Genomic DNA, 10925 nt, shown 5'->3' on the forward strand with positions numbered 1-10925 from the left:
CTGTCCACTCTTCAGAGTGTCTGTTCCCAGATTCATCAATAGCTGAACCAAATCTTCCCAGTACTTCACTGCAGAGAAAGTCAACCCTTACAGTTTCCCTTCTGGAACATTCTGACTGGCTCCCTTTCATACTGGACCCTGTACTCTGCTTGGCACACTGTTCCTGCATGATAATAATGACAAACGTTTCACTGACAACTGCTGGAAAGTAATTTTAAACTCCAAGTCTGCATTTTTTGCTCCCATTTTGACTATCACTGATAAAAATCTCTTTACTAGTACTTCATTATAGATGAAGAGTATAGAGTTAATATTTGTATGAATATTTGATGATTCTAAGGTCATGTCTATGTAAAAAATTCAAAAGGTATTTTATTTTTATGAAAGATACGCTTCTATTAAAATGTCTGAACTCTGTTGTCTGGTATATAAACAAAGATGAAGAGGTATCTCTGTGCTTATCCAAGTTCCCTGAACAGCTGGTTACACAGCGGGCTAACAACGTTTATATGTCAAGGCTACCACATACTGCACAACACATTCATTTTGTAGCAAGCACTTCAGTGGTGAAATGTAGCATCTGATAAGTGTGGACATAACTGGCTTTATGTAGCAAAAAAAAAAAAAAAAAAAAAAAAGAAAGAAAGAAAGAAAGAAAAGAAAAACTCTATATAACTTAAAACAGTGATTTTGAAACTGTGGTTCCCAATCATTAGTGAGTCATGAAATCAATTTAGTGAGTTATGAGAACATTAAAAAATATACATGCACAAGAGTCAAAAGTATAATAGAAGATAAAATATCAAAGCGTGTTGCATGCCTTAAGAGTACATATTATTTCATAAACATTTTATTTCAATTATATATATGTATTAACACAGATATACTGCGTCATGATATAAAGTATATTTCATAGCCCTCAGTATTGCCCTAGTGAAAAACATACTTGGCCATTCAGTCCCTTGAGAAAAGATTTCTTTCTTCTTTTTTTTTTTTTCATTTCTGGGCAATGGCTCCTCATCCTGAGTCCTATGAAGTCCCTCTCTCCTCAACACAATAACAATGATCTCTGAGCACCACCATTTCCTGGTTCACAGCTAACTACTGGACACTTCCTCCTGTCATAGCCCCATGAGCTCAACTGAGCGAAAGTTTCTACAGCAACATCCGAATGTGGGTCAGGAGAAGCCGCAGGTGCCTGCTACCATGTGCCAGGCATGAGGCCAGGGGCTACAGACATGACTCTTTACAGATAGGGTTTCCTTTCTTTTACCTGTAGCAGTGCCACACCTGGACATCTCAAGCTCCTAGCATAGTATACACAGAGGCTGAGTGAATATTTCTAAATAGATGAATTCAACAATGAACATATTCCATTGGTTATAAACCATATAAATTCAACAAAATATAAGTATCAAATAAAATGAACTATTTAATCATTTCTTTATACTTAAGAAATACAAAAGTACTATAAAAGCTTTACCTGTATTGATCAAAACATGACAGTTGTATAAAAAGCTGAGACACTGGCGTTCTGTGGCAGAAGTAGTAATTATATTACTTCAGCATCATATCTCATGTGGTAGTTATACGACATTTACCCTTTGATTTTAAGCAGTTATAAACTTACTATTTTAATACTATATATTCAGTTCTAGTAATTACTGTCATCTAAAATAATTTAATAGTAGTAGTACACGATATTGAGGGAAAAAGAAAAGTTAATAATTTCCCAAATGTTTGTAAGAAGCACATCAATGTACACCCGATTTGGAGGGTGAATATAATCTGGCCTATGATTTAATGGAATCCAGAAGAGTGAACCAAAGCTTTTTAAAATAGGATACTCATGTCGATCAAGTTCAAACCCTTCATCTTCCATATTAGGAAACAGCTGTACACCAGGGTAAGTGACTTATCTGAGGTCACATAATTACTCAGTAAGACAGATGTCCAGGTCTCCTAATATAGAATCTTTTCCATTCCATAACAAAGGTTTATACTACAATAAAATCACTTTTTAAAAAGATCAATTAAGATATCAAGGAAAATAAATACATGATAACATTTTAGACTTAAAATAATAACCCTAGAGCAAGAGTTTAATAAAAATATTTGTTGACAAGTGTGTTCAAGTTACCATAATTAGTGTGGAATACAGTGTTATAAATATTGATGGTAGAAGTTCATTGGTACAGTAGTTCATTTGCACATTTATGTATCAGTCTTATGTATTAGTTATGTTTTCATCTGTATCACTTGAATTAAATTTTTTCCACAAAAAGTTCTCATTTGATTTCCAAAGAGAAGTTTCCAGTTCCTCTTTCCTTTTGGAGGATGCAGCAGGGGGCACTTTTTCACATAGAGTCTCTATCACTGCCAAGTTGGTGAGTTTACTAAGAATGTCGTCATTCTGCTCATTCAAGATGTCCCAGAAATCTTTTGGTCTCTGTTTTGCTTTTTCCACGGGCCCTGAAAGAACTTTCTTTGGCAGTTGTGTGGGACTATTCCCGTGACTTTTAAAGAGGTCATCGAGAATAGAGGTGTCACCAAGTAAGCCTACCACAGAAGCATTTTCTAATGCTGGATTTTCTATCTTTTTGTTTTCCACTTTCAAAAGGGATCCATTTCTTGAAGTGCCCGTTCTTGTGAGGTCCTGCTGGTCTTTCATGGTATTTTCTAACGTTCTCTCATATGCTTCAGACTTACTGTTTAGGGAACTGGATGCTATAGTATCTTTGGATACTTGGCTGTTTTTCCCATTGTCAGCCTCTTGGGTAGAGCTTATTGGTAATTTCTTAGTTACTACAGCATTAGAAAATACCTCTTCTCTATGGAAACCATGATTTTGAGACTTAATTGATTTTTTCCTGTATATTTTTGGGCTGCAAATTTGAGGAGTTTTTTTGGTAGAATCTTTAAATGACAAAGTTTCAGAATTTGGCAGCCTTTCTTTTATAAGAGACTCTCTCTTTTCAGACTTATTCCTGACTCTCTTTCTTTCCTTGTAGGCAGGTTTAATGAATTCTGTAGCAGAATCCACGAAAAATTCCTTTACTTCTGGATATTGAGAAGCATAAAAGTCTTTTAGCATTTTCTGTCGTTCTTCTGATGTGGCATTAGTTATATGTTTAGCAAATTCTTTTACAGAAGACAAATTGAAATAAATAGCCATTTCTTCAAATTGTTTTCTGAAGATTTAATGAACAAAAGCAGTGGTTATTTTTCTTACATTTTACTTTTAAAGAACTCATCATCAGTGATATGAAATGTAGAAATGAACCAAAGTAATCTTATTCATGTAGTATATATTAGCTTAACTCCTTAATAAAAATGAATTTTATACTAGCAGAATGTGGCCTCTTTCCTTGAACTATTGAGAAAAATATTCTAGCTTATGAAATCATCAGCTTTTTAAATTATTCTGATTTATATTATGAGGTATTTCCAGGGAATTATGGGATCTCAGCATGCTCCTCCAGTCAACCAATTTATAACTGACATGAGAATCATAATTTATATAATCTGTATTTCAAAATTTGCATTGCATTCAAGTTCCATGAAATAAAGTTGTCAAAGAAAGTCCTTAATAAACAGAAAACAGAAAATTCTGAGGAAAATAGAAAGGAATTTTTACTTCTCTGTCCTTTTTTCCCTTTCTTCCACACAAACAGAACAACTTTTTGATGAGCCTAAAGGAAAGTTCTAAACTGATAAACCTAGATTCTTTCTTCCCCCAATTGGTCCAACTTCAGCATAGAGAGCTAAACTAAGAAGTGAGATGCTACTTGAAGAAGCAAGTTTAATTCTTAGTATAAGATATGAATAAAAGCTCTTACACGCATATGTGAGTAAATGGGCCTTCTGGAACTCTGGTAAGATGGAGGCAGAAAATTTGATCAAGAACCCTAGGCACTAGACTCTGCTCTTTTTCCCAGTTGAGGGTGCTGTGGATTGAACTGTATTCCTCAAAGTCATATGTTGAAGCCCTAATTCCCAGTGTGACTATATCTGGAGATAGAATCTTTAGGAGCTAATAAAGTTTAAATGAGGTCATCAGAAGTCATCAGAGAGCTCTCTCTCTCAGCTATGAGAGGATACTGTGAGGAGGTGGCTGTTTGTAAGCCAGAAAGAGAGCCTTCACCAGGAATCAAACCAACTGGCACCTTGATCTTGAAACTTCTCAAGCTCCAGAACTGTGAGAAAGAATTTTCTGTCATTTAAACTCCAGCTGTGGTATTTTCTTATGGCACCCCAAGCAGATTAAGATAGAGGGTACTGCTTTGCTGATGCTGAGTTTGGGTCATGAGTCAGGAGAGCCCAATGTTTGTAAACATTCCTTTTAACAAAAGTCATAGCCAGTATTGCAGCATGTGATTCAAAGTCCCAAACTTTTAGGATTATATCTATATTTTATATAATACTTCCTTAAAACATTGATTTAGTCATTCAACAAATACTTATAGAGCCCTCTTATGCGCTAGACACTGTAGTAGGAACTATAGAACAGTGAACAGCCCTAGTTTCTTATCTTCAAGGACTTTATAGTCTAGTTGGAAGAGACAGATGCATGAAAATCAAACCAGAAGGGAATGGTAAATCCCATGATGGAGGTTAATGCAGGGCCCTGTCGGCGCTTACGTTAGAGGTGCCTAAGCCAGTGACTGGCAGTGGGCAAGGCAGCAGGCAAGCCTTATCTGCTGTTGCCTCAAGCCAGTCAGGCAAAGATGAGTGAGGAAGCCTTCTAGGGAGAGAGGGTATGTGCACAGGCCTAGTTCTGAGAGGACCTGGTGTACAGAGGGGTAGGAAATAAACTGCCAAGGAAGAGGCTGAAAATCATGAGGGGTCTGTATGCCAATTTCAGAAGTTTGAATTTTATCTTGCACACAACAGAGAATCCTGAGGGTAGAATAATATACTTTTTAAAAACATGTGTTTAAGTTGGAGCTTTAAAATCACTATAAGTTTTGCCACCCAGACCAAGTTCTATAAAGTTTGTCTTTCCTTTGAATGTAGTGGTAATCCATACTGCATGCCCATGACTTTCTTTCGTGGCTTCAGGTGAGCACCGTGGCTTCCAGTCCTTACCACTCCTGTTAACTGTTCCAAATCCAGGTACTATCTCTGCCTGATCAACCGCTACTCTCATCGCCAATAAAATATTTAATAACACAAATACAAACTTCTAAATTTCTGTCCTGGAAAAAATTGCCAATGTTCTTGTTGGAAAGCAACAAGCATGTCCTGAAAAGGTTCCAATTTTCACTTCACATGAAGCAATGAGGTATTATTTTGTTTAGTTATCATCTCCAAATCTATTTTCATGGTCTTTCTAATAAATATTTGTGCCATGAAGATTAAGTTATCAGCAAGGTTACAGGCTGATGTCTTTTATTTACCCAAGACTTGGTGCTGTCTCGGAAGCTGCCAAAGGACTTATGCCTTTGCTGTGCTGACCTTGCCATGACCCTGTGATTCTGTCACCTCTGGGAGGAGAGCTGCTTTTGACCCCATTTTATTTTAGTATGCAAGTCAATTATGCTGCATGGTTGCCCTCTACAGAACGAGTTATGATTGTAATTCATTTTATTCTGTCTTTTAACTTGCTTTCATAATTCTGGGTCTTTAAAAGAACTTTCTCTAAAAGTTTAAGGAACTGCAAGGTATGTCCATGGGGTATAAGCTAGCTATTTTGTGAGGAAAATTTAGTAAATCAGAGCCACTTAGAGAAAAAAAGAAAAGAAAACCAAAAATAGGTATCTTTCAGCAAGTGTATCTGGAGTGGTTGTGTATTATGGATAAAATTAAAATTTCTTTCTACTTTTCTTAAGGAATTGGGGGAACAGGGTGGAACACAGCTAAAATGATCATCTTCTCTCTGCTTGAGCTTTCTAAAGAGAAGGTAAGACTGAACACTTCATTCAGATGATCCATGGGGCTGCAGCATGGAACAGTCTTGATTCTCATAAAGTAGGATGGTTAGCAGGGAAGAGGCGTCAACAGTTTGGACACTGTTCCCTAGTTCAGATGTTGGCATTCCAATATTAGACACTCTTCGCCAAACCACCAAGGAAAGCATCTGGAATCCACAGTGCCACCATGACTATCCTCAAAGGCCATGAGGACCAATGCCTCCCATCCCTGTTTACCTCATCCTATTCCTTGGTACCATAACCGCTGACCTCTCATCTCCTCCCACTCTGTACATCCCTTGATCTAATCCAATTACCGATCGTTCCAGACCATCCCTTGGTGCCCCTGAACCAAGCTATGATACCAGTTCCTCTGTGTCTCCTGTGCTGAATGGCCCCTCAGTTGCTTCTTGAGACTGCCTTCTCACATGCAGCCCTTATAGGTCAAGGCTCATATCTCACACCCCAACCTTGGTTCATGCTTTATATTGCTGCATCCAGACCATTTTCTTAAAAACTCCTTTTCCTCTATAAGGTTTATGCTATCCAGTTAAACCATTCTCTCCCCATTTTGTTAACTGACCCCTTAGTTGCTTCCTGCTAGTGACTGAAAACTCAAGATCCTGGATTACTGTTGCTTCCTATCCATCCCCTGCCATCATTCTGATACTTACCGTCAATATCCATGTGGATGTCCTACCCAACTCCTGGTCCACCAATTTCTTTACCTCCAAAGGCTCAATTCCATGTCAGGTCCCTGTTCTCAAGGTCCTATACTGCCACTGTCATTACCATTAACTGTACCACCTCCAAATTGCTGAATTCAATCATCACCTCATGCTCCAGCTCAATTACCCTGTGACAACAATGTTGGAATCAAGTCTTCCAATTCACTGACTCTTCTGCTTTCTCACTATCCCTTTGTCTAGCTTAGGTTCAATTTTATAATCACTCCTTGGCAAACGTCCTTTAGCCTCTTTGCTTCTCTCTCCCTCCATTCTAACCCCTAGCAAAATCTAGCCATCTCCTATTCTGTGTTTGCCATTGAGCAGCTGAAGTTTGTTGAATGAAGTCTGCATGACTGCACAGATGTTTTTACTGGAATTGTTCTCAAACAAGGATTTAATATCACCAAGAATTCTAGTCCTACTAAGCCTGCTTTCCTACTTTATAAATGATTTATTTCATAACTTCTCTCTCTCTAAATCTCTCTCTGAAACGATAACTTTAATTCTCAATTAATTGAAGAAATATTACTGTATCTTCATCTCTTCTCTTCCAATGCCTCTCAAAGGCTGGAACTACATGAGAGGTCTAGATCCCGCCCTAACCTGCCTCCAGGACTCCACTCTTCCTATTATCACCTCTCTGGCATGATCTCTTTTCCCCCCTATTAGTCTATTCCCAACACACAAACAGGTTCTATTATTTCACCAACTTAAAAAGCCTATACTTGATCTCACAGTGCCCTCCACCTACTGCTACTTTTCATATCCAAACTTAAAGAGCTATGGCAGGTCTGCCCAGTCACTGTTTGCCCACCTCACCTGGTATTTGCCTACCCAAACTGCTCATGTCAAGGCACTCAATGAGTTCTCTGCTGCCAACTCCAGGGGGCACTTTCCTACTTCATCTGATTCTGGTTCTTAGCGACATTTGATAAAGTTAAGAGCTCCCTCCTTTTCGAAATTCTCACTTCTCTTGGACTTCAAGACCTCACACTGTGTCTCCTACAATAGTGCCATTGTTACCTCCAGGTTCAGTCCTGGGGCTGCTTCTCTTCTCTTTATGCTCTATCCATAGGCTGTTCACACAGTCCCATGGCTCTAAAAACCGTTTATAATCTCTATGATGATGACTTCCAAATTTAGATCTCCAGCCCCCAAATCCCAGAGTAGCATATCCACTGCCTAGCTGACATGTCTATAGAACCTCAAATTTAATATGAGCAAAAGAGAATTTGTGATTTGTTTTTAAACTTCAAGCTTGTTTCTCTCCTAGTTTTCCCTATTCAGTTAATCCAATCTGTTGCTCAAGACAGAAAGCTAGAGTAATCCTATCTTCTCTCTTTCCCAACAACCAGTTCAACACTAAACACATCCTTTTGGCTGTGTCTCCAGGGCAACCACTCTGTTGCAAACCTCCATCACCTAGTTCCTTATGGTTTCCCCTAGTCCACTCTGCCCTCTTCCACACAGAAGCTGGAACAATCTTTTAGAAACATACATCAGATATGTCATGCTTCAATAGCTTTCTACTGCATTTGGAACAAAATCCAAACTCTCCCACAATCTATGAGGCTTTGCATAATCCAGCCCCGTCTATGCACTACCTTCATCTCATGCCACTCTGCTAGGTTAATTAAGTACTAAGTGCACTAATCTTCTCTCAGTTCCTCAAATACACCAAACTTCTTCTCTCTTCAGAGATATTCTTACTCTGGTTCTTTGCCCAGCTATCTTTCAGGTCTCAACTTAAATGTCACCTGTGTAGCAAAGGTCTTCCCTGACTGCCCAATAGAAAGGTAGCTGCACACTTCCCAATCCCATTATTCTCTATTAAAGAGGCCTATCCTTTTCTTACTTATAACACACCATTTTATAATTAGTCTTTTATAAGTTATTTTTACTTTTAAAAATTTTATGGTTCAATGCCAACCCCTATATCCCACTGTCTTTTTTTTTTCACACTGTATATTCGGCACTCAGCACAATGTCTGGGTGCATACCAGGTGTTCGATACATGTTTAATGAGTGAATGAATATAATGTACTTAATTATTTTATTTATCTATATCAATTGATTTCATTTATCAATTCAGGCATTAGCTTTCTAAAAACATCTAAAACATTTAAAACTTATTTTTTAAAGTACACAAATTCAGATTTTTCTGAAATATGCCAGGTATGATTAAAATTCAAATAATTTGTGTATTTTACTAAGAATTTATATTTCTTTTAAGAAATATAAATTCTTTTTTTTTTTTCTTTTTTGCTGGGAGAAGCTGATTTTAATCATTGTCATTTCATCTGATGTAATATTTCCCTGGGTGCTTTTAGCTGGGCTTAATTTTCGGCTCCCAAATAAGTAACACAGGGCACGTTTCTCACATTTCTTGACTCCTCCACGAATTATTCTTAAAGTCCAATGTTGTTATAGATAGCATACCTGCGGATCCCTTTTGGTGTTTCTCCAAGTATAAAGGTTGTCTGGTCTGTGTGGTAGACTTTTTTCTTCTTCTGGCTCACAGGGTGTGAAATGTAAAGGGGACATGAAATGCCTCCTTCACTTGATTGTTGTCCTTTCTTTGTATGTGTCAATGTATCTGCCTTCATTTTTTCTTTATTTGTCTGAAAAAAGGGAAGGAAGCAAAAACTAAGTCTCGAAAAATAGTCATTTTTGGTCAAATACGATTGTGTTACTTTTCCCCAGTATTCTTTATAATCAAGTATATCATTTTCTCTTACTGATAGCATTGTCAGAAGATGTTAACCTAGATCTTCTGGATCTTTCTTAAAGACATTGAAATAACGGAAATACTATGTTTCCATTATGTCTATGGTTTAAGATATATGTTAAAGATATATATCTTTCTTAAAGTAATGGCAATAATATCATATTTCTATTGTCAAGACTGTGGGCATACTGATGCACATGCTGACATCTTAAATAAGGATGGAAATTAATGATTATATAAATAATGGCATAAAAATTGGATATTAAAAATTTTTTAATTCAGTACTTTCTCTCAAATTAAGTGAACTTGCAGTTATTTAATTTTACATAAGTAGCCAAACTTAAAAACAACCATCTTTATACAATAATTAAATAGGAAATCATTTTCGCAAATTCTACTTTTCATCTCTACTGGGTTATAAGAATATTTAGTGATTTTAACATGCTTAAATTAGTTGATTGAAATTATAGATAGAATCACATTTATTTTACAGACTATGGGTTGCTTGTTTAACATAAGTTGTTAAAAACAGTGGGTCAAGAAAAAGTAATTTTAAACTATATGGTTCCAATTTCCTAACAAGATAGTATGGTGAATATGTGGAAAATTGCAATCTCATTCCACAAAGAGAAATACTGGATACGATTTGACAGCAACGATGAAATTCTATTTAAGTTAAAAGTAAGAAAAGAAAATCTTTAGGTGCCAAAAACAAATAAGTAACATAGTGGTGAGTGGGAGCTGACGCTCACTAGCCTCCAGGGATAGGGTCTTATGTCATAATCTGCAGGACCTATGTGTAGAGAGAAAGGAGATAAAAATGATATAACTCCTTAAATTAAAAAACAAACAAACCAACAGGAATTAAAAGATTATCAATGTGCAAATTGAAGCTAGGAAATCCCAAATGGAGACACGGGATAGAAGCAGGTTATCTTCTTACTCTAGATAAAAACAATCACTGGTGAAAAAATGGAATGCCCAGCCTGTACCATTTGTAGAACTTGATTCTGTAGCACTTGGTAGTATGGAAAGTCTAAGGTAAGAACTAACATAAAGAACTGGATTAAAATTAGTGAAAATCATGGATCTAAATGAGGGGTGAATACGAAAACATACTACAAGAAAACTTCCATAATCTAGAGAATACTTGTGATTCCAATGTGATTGGGGGAAGGAGTTCGGGCAAAAATTATAAAGAACATATAAAACCCACCATCATGAAAGTGGGCAGATGCAACAAATGAGAAGCCATAACTGAGGAAATACAGATAATAAAGCAATCTGAAAGAAACTAAATCATTAGCATGTACAGAAAGACAAAGGAAGGGATAGAATCCATCATCAAGAACTGGGTATTATATAGTCAGATCTGAGAAAAACTGATATACAAACTCTAAAAAGGAAATACAGTTTTGAACTGAAAAACAGAGATAGAAACAAACTCAAAATATGGATTAAAGAGCAGACTAAACAGCCCTACAATGATAGTTGATAAACTGGTAGAATGAAATTACTCAGAATGCAGTAGAGATTAAACAAGGGGGTGAGGCGGGG

At 36.8% G+C, this 10925-nt stretch overlaps 1 protein-coding gene across 1 annotated transcript in view; it reads right to left on the reverse strand.

Annotated features, from left to right (window-relative positions):
* Positions 1-616: 616 nt before the first annotated feature.
* The window catches only part of LOC105307833 (DNA excision repair protein ERCC-6-like 2), a 60098-nt gene continuing 49789 nt past the window's right edge, over positions 617-10925 (reverse strand). Inside the window, exons 7-8 of the mRNA XM_011383475.2 lie at positions 9080-9261; positions 617-3191 (exon numbers count right to left, since the gene is read on the reverse strand). Of these exons, the coding sequence (XP_011381777.2) occupies positions 2228-3191; positions 9080-9261 (1146 nt within the window). The 3' untranslated portion in view covers positions 617-2227. The remainder of the gene's footprint in view (positions 3192-9079; positions 9262-10925) is intronic.

This window comes from Pteropus vampyrus, unplaced genomic scaffold (genome assembly GCF_000151845.1).
Source record: "Pteropus vampyrus isolate Shadow unplaced genomic scaffold, Pvam_2.0 Scaffold520, whole genome shotgun sequence".
Classification (NCBI taxonomy): Eukaryota; Metazoa; Chordata; class Mammalia; order Chiroptera; family Pteropodidae; genus Pteropus; species Pteropus vampyrus.